Below are 15,607 nucleotides of genomic sequence, written 5' to 3'. Positions count from 1 at the left end.
TATGAAAAAGAGAAGAGACCCATCAAGTACTTTATTTATTTATAGATTTAATCAATTATAGACTAACTATGAAATCAGTAACACTGTTAGAGCTTTATCACACTAGTTTTTCCAGTGCATGCAACAATACAATTTGCTATCAAAGACGTGAATTTTCAGTTAATTTATACTCTGTATAATTGTTCCCAGTACAACTTTCCAAATTTCCACCTTCTATATGAAAAGGAGAAGAGACCCATCAAGTGCTTTATTTATTTATAGATTTAGTCAATTATATAGACTAACTATGAAACCAGTAACACTGTGAGAGCTTTATCACACTAGTTTTTCCAGTGCATTCAGCAAGGAACCAAACAGTATTAGTCACCTGCCCTAATGGTTATTCTGCTTACCTTAAACAATTCAAAAAGCATATGAAACAAATGTGACGGTACGTAGACAACTTGAATAGGCTTGCCTGGTGCTTTAGCTAGAAAACATAAACAAAATGTTTAGTTACCTGAAAATTCAATTAAATTTTCTTTTACTTATCTAAAATACTGGAAATCTATCGCAAACAAAGCATAACACTAAAGATTTTTTGTCATTTCCTTTTCAATGTCTAACCATTTAAAAAGAAATATGGGCTACACAACTGATTCATATCAAATATAAATATCATCATTAAGACAGACTTACATGAATCCAATTGCTAGTCCCAGCTACAATAAGTCCACTGAACTAATTACTGAATAGTAAATCAAAAATTATATAAATCAAATTGATTTAATGGATTTATTTTAGCTGGGACTAGCACTTGGCTTTAGTCCACTATCTTCAAGAAGTCTAGCATGAACAAATATAAAAAGCTGCCATGTACAATGTTCCGTAGCGTGTCTGGCCTCAATTCTCCATCTGTAAAATAACTGTGTTGATATCATGCTTGGCTGGCTACAATGCTTGGCCTGTGTGGAATCATGGACTCAAAAGGTTCTCTACATGACAGTAGATTCAGTGACCCAAGAAAATGCCTTAACTAGTTCCAATCCAACAAAGGAGCTTTACACTTGTGTTTTCTGAACTGCAGTTCCCCATGTGGCATGGTGAATCTCTTTTGAAACAAATGAAAGCTTGAAAAGCAGTTTGTGATGTGACAGAAGGGACTGCCACTCAAAATAAAATTTGAAGAATGTCACTCAGATATCCAACACTTTGTGTCTCATACCCTGTGGATCCCATCCCATGAGATACTTAAGGCTTCCACCTATATTTCCAAAGATAAAATAATTATTTGTTGTGACCAAAGAGGTGAAAACGGGAAAGTAAAGACTGTGTGTTCATTACTTTCTATTCATTGGGCATAATTTTGAACTCACTAAAAACCACACAATTCTTTAAAATTCACAAAGGTTAATATACTTATTAGCAGTGCTAAAAAAAGAAATAAACTTCAGCATTACCATTGAATTCTTCAATTTCCAAATCAGGAGATACCAGATAATACTGCTCACACAACATCTTAGCAGTTGCAAAGGCATCTGAAAGGGGGGGGGGGGGGACAAAAAATTACACAATTTGCAAGCATGTCTTTTGTATACTCCAAAAACTTGGAAAACTGTAATTTTATTATACTTCTTCTGATGAGACATTGCCTATGAGGACTAAGAAACAGGCAATTAGTTGAGATCCATAATTGGATTTCTTAATGCTGTTTGTTTTTATTTGCCCCAAAATGCCAAAAAGGAGCTTCCACATTTGTTTTGTAACTTTGTTACGTTTTAAAACAATCATAAAGATTAATGTTTTTTCAGATTTAGCATAAACAACATAACAATATGTATAGCTCAGGAGATCCTCTACAGAAATAAAAATTAAGCATTTTCCATTATATCTTCTGTCTAAGTTAACAAACCTAGTTGAGCAAGCTGGGTGTACAGCCCAGCTTGTTTCTAACATATAATCAATACCAATGCTGCATTTAAAAGTACTAGTGACTACTGTAGGTTTCTTGATTCCTATCAACATATGGCACTGATTCAAAATAAAGATAAAAAGTCAAAGTAACTTCATAAATTCTTGAAAACTGTATTTTCTGCTAACTATGCTATACCTCCATCTAGTGACAATAAATGTCAGCACACTACACCATCTGCTCTCTCCATGAAAACTACTGCTTAGCTTTCCTTTATACTTAAAAAAGTACATGGAGACTTTCCTCACTGAATACTGACCAAGTGAAAGGCACCTGAGAATCATTTTGTGAAGAAACATCCAAAATAATTAATGAAGTAGCCTGTAAAGCTATACACATTCAGATATTTTTAAGTACTGAAAGAAGAAAGCAGAGAACTCCAGAATCCTTTAAATGCAACAACTGTTAGAAGTGAAAAGAGAGATAAACTTAACTTCTCTACACCCAAGCTAATAAGTTTTGCACAAGTACTAATGTCTTATAAAGAAGAAATGCTGGCTTCTTTCAAACCAGAACTAGCTAATTACGAATGAAACCTGGGAATGCATGCTCCTTCCCCTCTCATTCACAGTTTCCTCTCTCACTTCCCCTATCACCTTTTACCATGTTCTTCTGTTACAGCTGCACAATTACCAAACAGGGCTTCCAAGTTTTGATTTTAAGTGCACATGTAAAGCTTATACTGGAGGCAGGGGGCACAAGAGAGAGAGGTTTGTCCTAGAAAGAGAAACCGATTGCTATTGTGATTATTAATAGAAAGACTGCAGACAAACACCCTTATATTTGACGTTCAAAGTAACCTTACCTTCTACCACATCAGCCACGTTACAAGTAGGATCAATGCTCCCAATATGTTTTGGATGAGCAGGATTAGTGACCCCACCAAAAAGCAGCGCTACAGATATAAAAAAGGCAGAAATTAAATGAAGCAGTGTTACTTTTTAAACAATGAATGATAAGGAAATCTGATTACTAACACAGAGACACACTGGCTTCTCACATCCTAGTTGCTGTTGTGTACCTTCATGTCACTGCCAATTTATGGTGACCCTAAGGCAAACCTATCCTATGGTTTTCTTGGCAAGATTTGTTCACAGTGGCATTACCTTTGCCTTCCTCTGAGGCTGAGAGAGTGTGACTTGCCTAATGTCACCCAGTGGGTTTCCACAGCCAAGCAGGAATTGAAATCCTGATCTCCAGAGTCGTAGCCCAACACTTAAACTACTGCACCACAGTGGTCCTCTTTTCAAATTCCCAAATCTTTACAACAAGGCAAAAATCATACTAAATGTTTAGATATTGTGGCAAAAGGCATGGTTTTCATGGTAAAAAAAGAAATCCTAGTGCAAGGAGGCCATGTGAGACAACTGTTCTGGATTCCTGTCTTGCCATGTTACACAACATATACAGTTGTAGCCGCAACACAGTGTAGTGAAACAGAAAGCACTGGCCATGTTGTAAACATAGTAGATGCAATCTGAGAGAGAGAAAAAGAGATCACCTAAAGTATGATCTCCTCACTGTACAAGTATCTTTAGCTGAATACAGCAATGTATTTAAGTATAAAACAAAACAAAAATTCTGGGATGGAAAACTACAGATCATTACAAGTAAATTACAAGTAAAGAAGAGCCCTCCCTCCAGTCCATCCCACTGGACCTCATCCCCTTTCCCATCACCATTCCCTTCTCCTTTTGTGTCGTGTCTTTTAGATTGTACGCCTGAGGGCAGGGAACTGTCTAATTAAAAATAATAATTGTAAGCAGCTCTGATAGCCTTTAGGGCTGAAGGGCGGGGTATAAATACTATAAATATAATAATAATAATAATAATAATAATAATAATAATAATAATAAATCTCCATATTGCTCAGTGTTGCTTTTCTGTCATCAAACTCAAACAAGGATATGTATCAGCCTTTGAATCAAAATTGGCTTTACAAGCTGAAAAATATATGCCAAAAAATTGACCCCAAAATCCTACGTCAATTTATATATGGGTCAATACAGTAATATTGCTCGGAATGGTCTTAAAATAAGTACTGCCCAATGCCCCATTTTTCCTACTTCTGTGGCTACTGCTCAAGCAGAGAGGAGCATGTGCATGTTTGTTTGTGTTTCCGTCTGTCTGCTTTGAAAGGAGCTGCTGCTCCAGCAAGGAAAGAGTGTGTAGCTATGTGGTGACTACTGCTTCACTGATGCCCTTGCTTTGTCTTTTACATCCTTTGCTACATGCTTCTAGTGTACCCTCGACTTATCCACTGGTCATATCAAAATCCATAATTTTGACTCCAAAAATCTTATCTTGACTTATAAATGGAGTCAACTTATAGTATATACAGTAATTCTCACCTGAAAATATATATAAGAACAGTAATTTGCCACCAAGCTACATAGCTCACCAGTTTCTGCTGCTCCATACCAGTTCCATGCCTAATATTTGGCTATTGCTGCCATTTGCTGGTAACCAACTCCATGGAGCAAATCTGGTTGTGGTCTGCAAATCTTACCTCTTGTTTTAGCCTACTTTCTTCCCCTTTGGAAGTTTGGAAATGCCCTTAATAATGCATGATGGGGTATCTGCCAGCCTGGAGGAACCATACCTGCAACTCTCTCAAAAGCACACCCAAATCTACCCAGTATAAAAAGAACAAGAGCATTTGCAAATTTCATACTAGAAGGTCAGTGAAGGTCAAGTGTGATATACTGTTAAGATATTATGTACCACTTCTACAACAGCAAAAATGCTTCCTCCAGTTTGCTAGCTTGGTTGGGGAGAAACACAGTACAGTCATGCTGATAAAACAATGCAGAGAAGGTTTCCTTAACTGATGGGCAGTGTACAAGTCAGATGCTACTCATACTGCTTGCTCTTTTCAGCATCTGCTGACACTCAACTCTTGGAGATACCCTGAATGACACTGTTGGCAGTGCAGAGGTTACAATTACAGTACTTTCTGTGAAGCTAAGCGCAAGCTATGTGCCCCCCCTTTTGACCATGCAATGGCTGCTGAAATTAAAATGCAGCTGTTTAAATCCTTGCTGTATCATGTCCAATTATTTAATTCAGAAACTGTTTCCACAGACCCACCCTTTGCCCCTCCCCAAATAGCTAAAAGAAGAATCATCTAGAAAAATCTGTTTGGTACATAAAACTGTTTCCCTTGGTCTGCCACCATCTTTTCCCTTATGCCAAAAAAATAATAATTAATAAATCTCAAAATGTTTCTTCTCCTTTTTACCTTTTCAGCCCTTTAGACAGAGAACCCTCCAGTTCTATAGGCAAGATAGCATGCAGTGCTACAGAGGACCAGATGAATGACACAAACTACAATTGTTCCAAATTCTGAATTTAACTTTTTCAAACCAATATTTTGTATAGCACTAAAATAGGACCATAGTGATGCAGTACCTACTGCTAGATTTGAACCCATGACAGCCAGGTTCGAGCCTCCTTGTGTCAGCAATACTAACTAGGTGTGCTTGTGCCAATCTAAACTAACTCACGGAATAAGTGCTGTGAAGATTAAAGGGAGAGAGGGAAAGACCAACTTGTATGAATTCTTTAAAGAAAATATAGAATAAAAATGAAATAAAATTAATACGATAATAAAAGTATCAATGATCAAAACAGGTGGGAGGGAAACCTACATCTGCAGCTTCTTCCTATACATATATTAGAACTAGCTATGGTTGTAGCAAAACCCACTTCAGTTCTGTCTGTGTAAGCACAAACTTCAGTTACTAGTCCAAGATGAAACAAAGCAAATACTTACTGTGTTGATTAATAAGCATGCGAAATGAGATGCGGTTGGTGTAGAACCTATCTAGAAAATACTGGATGTTACTGCTCACAAAAGGGTCAAAGCCATACTTTTCCTTGTATTCAATCACTCCTTGAGCCATGGTAGGCACTACATCATTGTGTCTGTTCCTGACTTTAATTAAGATATCTAAAAAGCTGAAGAGAGAAAGAAGTAAGAAAGAGTGTTGCTTGAACTACAACATCTGCATTTATAACTCTAAAATATTCATTCACAGTACAGAACTATTTCAGCACCATCATGATGTACTGACTGCACCTAAAGATCTGCCTATCTGAAACCATTATTTGAACTTCAGCCTTTCTCACCTGCCTGCTCTCTCTCTAGTTTCCTTTCTGATCTGTTCTAGATTTCATGTTCATCTGAACGACTCATTTCCATCCATTTCTTCAGTTTTTCTAGTCCTGTTCCCTTCCTAGGCTTTTCTACTCCTTCTCCCTAAACCTTGCCATTTTCCATACCCTGCCCCCTACTTGACAGACTCTGTCAGCCCTTGACCTGAGGACAGGTTTGCCAATCACAGTCAAAAACATCACTACCAGCACATCCTTTCATGATTTACCATATAGATATGCCAGAAAGTTAACTATGTCCACTACATATTGAAATACGATAACATGTGTGTTTTAAATAATGTTGCTGTAGAATAGTTTGCCAGGCAAGTAAGAACAGTCAGTAAACTGTTTCTTCAAGCCTGAGATTCTGAGTACTCCTACTTTCCAGTATTAATATAGTTGAGTACTAATATTCTAATATTCCTCACTTTATGTGAGGGGCTGGGAAAACAGTGATGCCTCAGAACAGTGATCTTCAGTGTTTGCACGCCTTTAACCTTAACTGGCAGCATGAGACCCACAATATGCTTCTACATTTACTGTTTCCTTTTTCTCTTTTTTCTCCTACTGTCTCCATGTTTTTCTTCTCTTAAAATTTATGATGGCAAACCTTTGACAATTCTACCATAGTAAAAATGAGATGCACTAATGGATTCCAAATTTCTGTTGAAACCAATGGTATTACTTCTACACCAATCCAACCCCTGAGATTTCCAAATATGATTTTTAAAAATGAAAAAAATCTTACTGTACTAGCATAAAAAGAAATACACACACCATGTGTGCTTGTCTCTAAAGGCCACTATGATAAATGTCTTGTCTATGGTGGCATCAAATTTAGATATAGTCAAACTGCAATATAGTAGTCCCCTTTGGGGGCCCTTTCACATTGCTGTGAACTGCTTATTTTCTACTATAATGGTAACCTTGATGTTGTATAGGAATCTTAAATGTTAAACTTGGATCAAGTCAAAGTGAGTGTAAACACTTACTTGTCACTTTGTGACTTTGCAACAGTCCTTGCTGAACTCTCACACCATTTAATTCTCCCTTTTAATTTCAGAGATTCAATCAACATCTTCCTTGCTAACTACTATTTCCTTCAATGGTAACTTGCAAATGTGACTTGTGACTACAAACTGTGGCTTGGATCTAATATTGTCAGTGAGAATGCTACCTGAGATATAATCCATAAATAATATTAAACATTAAAGGAACAGAAGTCGCATGCAAAACTGAAAGAGTCAAGTGTCAGTAAGAGTCTGAGAAATATTACTGGATTTTTCAATAATAGGTAGATGGTGACTGTGAAATAAACAATACAGCCTACATAACTCTTCATACCATAACAACATATTAAAGATTAAATATATTGGTTAACTATTAACCTCTGTTTGCATAAAACCCAGTGCAATTATTTAACCTGTGATGTACTTGACAGAACAGCTGAAAACAAAAGATTAACTGATATTTAAATAAGACATGACTATTGTTCACAGTTGACAATACATTTATTTGCTTAACATTTTGAATACAAGAAAGAGTATTCAAAGAGCAATGAAGGGGGGCTGTTTTCTTAGATTTCAAATATAAAACCAAGCAATTTTTTTAATAGCAGCACTAAAAAAAGAACAGAAGGATATAGTTTAATATATTGATCCAAGTAAAACCGACATGGTGCATTTAGATAAAAAACATAATACATAATACATTAGGCAGTGTATATAAAGAGAGCAGATGACTTATTAGCAAAAAACAGAATGACGCTTTTGCAAGACGAAGGGGATCTGAAAACAGAAGTGCACAGTTTCAAAGTATAATAAAATTATTTTTTAAAATGGGTTATTATGCATGCAAGATTTTTTAACTTCTACCATCAGAACTGCTGTTATTATTCAAAAAAATGGTGCAAAACCAAGTAAAACAGCTTTACTTTTGTACCATTCTTTCTGAACTATCCTGTACTTCAAGTTCCACACAGATGAACCTATGAAGAGAAGCAGATGCATGTTTCCCTGCCTTCTTTCCCCTCTATGGGCATACATAAAATCTCTGAATCTAGTACTTATTGGCTCTTCTTCATCCCTTCTCAAAACCTTCTGAACTGTCCGTTTTGCCTCCCCCAGGACCTAAGCAAATTTATTTGATCAAACATTCTGTTACAACGTCTTACTGTTTTAAATTTAATATGTTTCAAATACAATTATTTTATTAGTAAATGGCTCCAGAACTTTGTAAATAGCTGAAATCCCAGCCAATCACCAACATGTAAATTTAGGTTCTGCTGAAAGCCAAAACAATAGGTTTCTCCTGAATTCATTTCAAGGTAGACAACTGACCTAAGCATGATATATGCATTTCCATAGTGGTTTCCTCACTAAAACTATATATGTCTTTACATATCTCACATTCATTCACCTCTATTATTTTTTATTTATTTATTTTATATGCTGCTTTTCTTCCAGCAGAGGACCCAGGTCTCACAGAAGAAAATCAATTAAAATCTACCAATGCGATTTTAAAAACAATTAAAATATCACAATTAAAATAGTATCAAATTATTTTAAAACATATGAAATTTTTAAAAAATAAAACACACACACCAACGGCACAGTTACATATTAAAAGCCTGCTTTAAAAAGAAAAGTCTTTGCCTGCCGGAGAAAAGAAAGCAGGAACAGAGCCAGTCTAGCCTCCTGAGTTCCAGAGAATGGGAGCATCCACTGAGAAGGCTCTCTCTCATGACCTCACCAAGGGAACAAAAGAAAGACTTCCCCTGAAATCTTAGATTTCTAGCAGGTTCATATGGGGAAATATGGTCTTGCAGATACTCTGGACCTAAGCTGCATACTGCTGTTATGCTCAAAAGCTGCTGTACAACATACACTATAGTATTGCTACCGAGGATTACCAGCTTGATAGATGAAGGGAATGCCGTATATATAGTATATCCTGATTTCAGTAAGGCCTTTGACAAGCTTCCCCATGACATTCTTGCAAACAAGCTTGTAAAATGTGGTCTAGACAAGGTATCTGTTACATGGATTTGTAATTGGTTGACCGGCTGAACCCAAAGGATGCTCAACAATGGCTCCGTTTCATAAAATCATAGAGCTGGAAGAGACCATAAGGGCCATCTAGTCCAATTCCCTGACATATGTCAATTCTATGTCAATCTAATAATCCATAAATACACCAAAGGAGTATAGATGATTTCAGTAAGGACAAAATGATGGTAAAGTTGGCAAAGAGATCATTATTTCATTTCATTAACATATTTATATCCTGTCCTATATCATGGGATCATACAGCAGAATAAAATAAAATCAGATTTAAAGTAATTAAAACAGTAAAGATAATTTAAACAAATTAAAGACATATTAAACAACTTTGCAATTGAAAACAAGACACTTAGCAGTTTAAGACACTTTAAAGTCAAGAATATCTGCAGAATTGGATTAAATCAATTAGGCCCCGAAGATTCCAATAAAGAGCCATGTTTTTATTTGGCTCTGGATTGAAACCAGTTGGTCCTTATATGGCCTCTAAGAATGCTACCACACCAGAGAAATAAAGTTTGACATCACTTTAATTGCCATGGCTCAATGCTATGGAATTCTGGGATTTATAGTCTGGTGGAGCACCAGAGCTCTCTGACAGGGAAGGCCAAATATCTCACAAAACCACAAATCCCAGAATTCCACAGCATTGTATCATGGCAGTTAAAGTGATGTCAAACTGCTTTATTTCTGTAGTGTGGATATACCATAAGAAGAGGGTAGTCCACAAATGGAGTGCCACAACAGAAAAGGCCATTTCAATGACCTTTGACAGTGTATTGTCCTCCAGCAAACTTCAATCTAGAGATAGTCCAGAGACAGACATAAATACATTGTGCCTTGCTCATATTATTTAATTTTGTACTTGGTCAAGCCATTGGAATACATCAGCATTTCATTTTCTTTTCAAGCTAGCCTGTCTCCATAACTGCTGGAAGACAAGCTTAAAAGTATATAACCAATGGGATAGAGCTTCAGAGCTGCGCAGTTTTTTCCCCTCCTTACAGTCAGAGATAAAAAGAGAATGATGCAAAATAAGCAAAACTGTGTGAATACTCTTAGGCGGGATACAGACGGGCAAAAAGGGGTGTATTCATGACGTCATGAAGGTAGAGCCTTCAGACGGGCCTTACCTGAATGCCGCCATGAACACGCCCCCCACACGCCCCAAGCGGGAAGAGGCGGCATTAAAAAGGTGCTGCTTTTCTCCGCTTCTTTTCCGTTTGATGCGCAGCTGCGCAGCTCCGTCAGTAAGCTGCTGCACCAGTACGTCAGAATTGCTACGCCGCTAATTTAAGTTGCCCATTTAAAAGCTCCGAGTCAGCTGCGTCGCATAATGAGTCGGGGTCCTGGAACATGCGCAGTTTGCAGTCAGGCTTTAATTGTAGCGTCAGCTGCCATGCAGGTGTGGAAGCTGCAGCACAGCTGCAGCGCATTTTAAGACTCGTAACCCTAACCCTAACCCTAACCCTAACCCTAGAGCAACATGTACGCATGCGCTGCTTGGAAAGTTTGGACTTTAAAGTGAGCCCCTACACACATTCCTGTGCCATTTTCACCTAACAATAAAAACCGCTAAAACTGTAAATATTTACATATGTACAAGGGAGGTGATGGGGGATGGCAGGGGGACAGCGGTGGCAGCGGCGACAGCTGTGGCTGTGCATTGCAGATTCAGCAAGAGCGCGGGGACCAAAGGAGAGGAGGCATCCATGATGCTGGTGACACTGGCAAAGTGCAAGCAGACAAGGATGCCAACACCAGCTGATCACCAGCTGGCAGGAGACCACCATTGTTCTTGGGCAGAGCGGGGAAAAAAGTTTTAAAGGGGCTTGGACACTTTAAATGTGCCCATAGGCTTTCTGCCGCCGCTGCTTAGCGCTGCAGCTGCGCAGCTGCGCATCCGCCAGCCGGCAAAGGGAAAAAAAAGCCCCATTTTTGGCTGCCCGTGAGGAAGCTGCCTCTCTCTTTGCAGCGTCCTCCTAGGCGGCGGTTTGGAAACTGCGGGTCAGAAACGGCCCCAGGTGAGGCGTCTTCACTGCCCCCCATGTGGAAGCCCCATCTCCTGAGCCACGCCCCCGGGGCGGGCGGTCTGGAGGCTCCGTATTCAGCAGAATACACCTCCAAGACGTCTTCCCCTGCCCGTTTGTATCCCACCTTAGATTTTTTTTGACTTGATAAACTGGTATGACCAATACAGGTTCCAGAAAACATTTCTTAATTACAGAAACTCACTCTCCTTGATGACTGGGACCACACATTTCACTAACATTCCAACATCGGAGCGATTGTCATAATTACAAGTTTTAAATATTTGAGTGTAAATGCTAAATATTTAACACAAGAGGGGAAATAATTTCATTGTCTTAACTTTAATTACAAATATAAACTCCCTCACTTTCCTATCAGTTTCATTCTCTCTGACTTGTGCAGAGAAGTTATACTAACACAAAGGGCTGGCCAGATGTAAATATAACCTTTTCTATCAAGTAATAAAATCATGTCCATTTTCCTTGCAGGTACTTTTCTAACACACATTTCTGATTGTGAAAGAGTTCTCCTCTTTCTAAGATATTTTACTTGCCATTTTCCTGTCTAATCAGAAAAGCTTAAGTACCTTTGCAAATTCCTCATGCAGTTTTCAAATGATCCATTACTCTAAAAATAATAACTGAGAAATCTGAACAGTAACAACCTAATCCCAAACCTCAAAACCTTCAAATTGCACCAGGAGGGTTTTAACCTCCTCACCTACCTTGCTGATTGGACAAGCACCCCTTCTCAAAAATTATTTAATGCTTTAAAGCTTCAGCTGGATTAGAGCCTGCTGATTCTTTGAGTATCTGAGAGTTAAAGCCAAGAGAAGTCCATTCCTCTACTATGCTGCATCGGGGGGGGGGGGGGGGATGTGTGGAGATCTAAGTACCAAAGCACATCCTATTTCTCTAACATATAAACTACAACAGGATGGAAGGAAATTTGGTGCAGCAGTCACAATACTGGACTGGGACTTGGGAAAGGCGGGTGCAAGTCCCCAATGACCCACAAAACTGGGTCATCATGGGTCATTTATGTTCTCTCACTCTGATCTACAGCATATAATAGGGAGAGGATGACCCATATATGGCACCTTAATATCACTGGACAAAAGGTGGGATGTAAATGTAACTAACAAATATATCTAATAAATATTTGATTGACTTGTTTGCATATACAGTACAGTTGTCCCTTGCTATCCATGAGGATTCATTCCAGATCCTACTGCACATAGGAAAAAACACATACCCGTGCACACAGCCGCATGCACGGGCGCCCGCTGAAAAAGCCAAGGGTTGCCATCTGCAGAAGCTCAGGTTCATGGATGGCGAGTCAGCGGTTGATGCAAGTGCACTGTAATTTGTCTTAGGGAAACAACTTTTTCTTACCAATTTAGCTCATTTGTGACATTGAAACACAGGCTGAGTGCCCCTTATCTGAAAATCTGCAATCCAAACTGCTCCAAAATCTTTTTGAGTACCAACGTGATGCTCCTGCTGTTCACAAGACAGAAGCAAATGGTTGGGGGCCTCTCTGGAGAGCTAAATTTGTGATATTTTTATCAGTGAGGCTGGAGAGAAACAGAAGTGTGGTGCACCTAGAGAAAGAAATGAGGATCTGTGAAATGGCAAGAGGCGTGGATTTGTGCCAAGCACTATGCTTAGATTCCCATTTCACAGATCCTTGCATCTCACTCCAGCCTCACTACTCTCCTGTTTCTTTCCAGCAAAAAAAAGATACAGTACAGATCTCCAGGAAGCTAGCCAGTGTTTCCCTCTAGTCTCACATCGCTCTCCTGCCTTGCAAATACAGTACATACTATCCCACTTTTATTCCAAAAACAAAATTTAAAAAATCTGAATTCTGAAGCACTTCTGGTCCCAAGCATTTTGGATAAGGAATACTTAACCTGTATTTACTTGTCCCAATTAAAACAAAAATTGTTCATTGAATCAGAACAAGCCTTGTGAATGAGAATTCTGATTTCTTTTGTATTCTAGTAGAAGATTATATTAACAGTGTCAACTTGTCTAAAATGAGAGCAACCAATCACTTACTTATCTAAAACATGAGGATCTTCAGGACTTTTGTTTTCATATTCTAAAAGTTCAAGAAAGCTCTGCATATACCTGAAATAGCACATGAAGAGCAATATTAGCATAAACACAACTGGGGGAAAAGCTTGAAAAATATAAACTGCTTATTGAAAAGGCATGTTAGGCTGCAATACTACCCACACTTACCTGGCAACCAACTATGAACTAGCTTAACCAAACGTCTATTCAGCAAGTGGTCAGGCAACAAATTTACTATTTGATCAAAATTGTATTTACTTCTGAACAGACCTTTAGAACTGTACATGAGGGCAGCAATCTAAAGCAGATAGCTTCTTCCATAAGTGGCAGTTTTGAAAACAAAACACAACAAAACAAAAACCTACACAACACTCACCCAAGAATACAAACATACACATAAACAAAATTTATTCTTGTGTCATTTTTACTTTACTAGAATATTCTAATAAAAATGCAGCTGTAATACGTGTGCAACCAGGGCATAGTTAGGGACAGAAAGAGGAAGGGAAAACCAAATGGAACTTCTGGGTAAGGGAGGAGGACTGGAATGTATATCTTGAAGGAACAGCCTAACCATGCAGCAAAAAATCAACCAGTGAATTGGTTATGTACTAACAAATGACTATGCTGCATAGTTCACTATTACTGTTTCCAAACCACAGTTAGGTTCATAAGAGATTCCTTGATTTTTGTACTTACCAACTCTGAACTAACTTAACTGAAGGTCTATTCAGCAAGTTGTCAGGCAACAAATTTACTTCCCTCATGGTATTAGCAAGCCGCACAGGAAGTTCTTTCCGTAGGAACATATACGATGTTTTCTCACATGCATTATCACGCCCTGTGGAATGAAAGACAATATGGATGAAAAGAAATAATTTGGAGTTTGTTGTTCTGTTATTAAAATATTTTTTGAAAATTCAAATTTATTTTATTTATTTTATTTACGGTATTTATACCCCGTCCTTCAGCCCTAAAGGCTCTCAGAGCAGCTTACAATTATTATTTTAATTAGACGGTTCCCTGCCCTCAAACTTACAATCTAAAAAGACATGACACAAAAGAAGAAGGTAATGGTGGGGAAGGGGATCAAGTCCAGCAGTTCTTCTCTGCCTCTGAGGTCTGGACCAAGGCAGATGGACTGAAGGGAGGGCTCTTCTTCTTAATCAAGGCCAGGCCCGATGGCGTTGGGCCTGTCCTTTCACTCCCTCCTGGGCCAGAAGATGACAGTTGGCAAATGGGACAGAAAAATAAATATGCCAACAACTATCCGGCCAGAATGCACAGTGAAGCCATTGAAATCCACAAACACCTGGACAACTTCAACAGGAAAGAAGAAACCCTTAAAGTAAACAAAGTTTGGCTACCAGTCCTGAAAAACACCAAAATTAAGACCCAGCAAAATGCAAATAAAAACCATCCAGGATCAGGGTTTTTTCCCCAGCAGACAATGGACCACTAATAAAGCAGACACAAATCCTCCTTGCATGTCCTCCCACCCTGAGGCCTTGCCATTCAGCAACAGAACAATACACAAATTAACACGTAAATCACGCCTCCCAACCTAGAGTCACACATATATATATATATATATATATATATATATATATATATCCCACTCACTTCTATGCCAGCATTCTTTGAAGATGCCAGCCACAGACGCCGAAAGAAACGTCAGGAATAAACATGGCCACATTGCCCGAAGAACTCACAAAAAAATATAATAATGTAATATGCTTTATCAAAACCGGGCTTCTAACCTAAGTTTTCCTTTTTACTAAATCTAGATTCTGTTAATTGTTACAGACTCCATATTCAGCTAGAAATCTGTACTAAAAACACTTTACAGCCACGTAAATTTGGCAATGCCAATGTAGTAATCTGTCTGCTTGCTGTTGCTTGTTGTGTGCCCTCAAGTCATTTCCGACTTATGGCAACTTCTTGGCAAGTTTCTTCAAAGGAGATTTGCCATTGCCATCCTCTGAGGCTGAGAGTGTGTGATTTGCCCAAGGTTACCCAGAGTCATAGTGCAACACTCAAACCACCACACCTCCCTCATATTTGGATATACATGTTCATTAGTTAACACATCATTAGCTGAACACCCACCACCACCAAATTTTTGTAGCTAGCTGTAACCAAAATAGGAAATTAAAGAAAGAATAAACTACAAAACACACACACCTAAAAACCCAAAACATCTATCTAGATCCAATGGCATGAATGCTATTAGACAGGGAGGTATGGGTTCCATTAAAACTCTTAAGCTCTAGATGTTTGAGAAGTAAAATGAGGTACAAGATAAAAGCAATTATATGATACATAGA

At 38.3% G+C, this 15,607-nt stretch overlaps 1 protein-coding gene across 9 annotated transcripts in view; it reads right to left on the bottom strand.

Annotated features, from left to right (window-relative positions):
- The window catches only part of LOC149319469 (pyruvate dehydrogenase (acetyl-transferring) kinase isozyme 3, mitochondrial), an 89,008-nt gene that overhangs the window by 51,763 nt on the left and 21,638 nt on the right, over positions 1-15,607 (bottom strand). For all 9 annotated transcript variants that reach the window (XR_016280200.1, XR_016280199.1, XR_016280198.1 and 6 more), the window contains exons 2-7: positions 13,980-14,121; positions 13,263-13,334; positions 5,727-5,911; positions 2,757-2,846; positions 1,440-1,517; positions 393-469 (exon numbers count right to left, since the gene is read on the bottom strand). Coding sequence is in view for 6 of the 9 variants with exons in the window: in XM_089511782.1 (XP_089367908.1) it covers positions 393-469; positions 1,440-1,517; positions 2,757-2,846; positions 5,727-5,911; positions 13,263-13,334; positions 13,980-14,121 (644 nt within the window). In the remaining 3 variants the exon portion in view is untranslated. The remainder of the gene's footprint in view (positions 1-392; positions 470-1,439; positions 1,518-2,756; positions 2,847-5,726; positions 5,912-13,262; positions 13,335-13,979; positions 14,122-15,607) is intronic.

The sequence above is a fragment of the Sceloporus occidentalis genome, unplaced genomic scaffold (assembly GCF_023333645.1).
Source record: "Sceloporus occidentalis isolate IW3139 unplaced genomic scaffold, rSceOcc1.0.p SCAF_2, whole genome shotgun sequence".
In the NCBI taxonomy this organism is placed as follows: domain Eukaryota; kingdom Metazoa; phylum Chordata; class Lepidosauria; order Squamata; family Phrynosomatidae; genus Sceloporus; species Sceloporus occidentalis.
The sequence above is the reverse complement of the archived record's forward strand: the minus strand, read 5'-3'. Positions and strand labels throughout refer to the sequence as shown.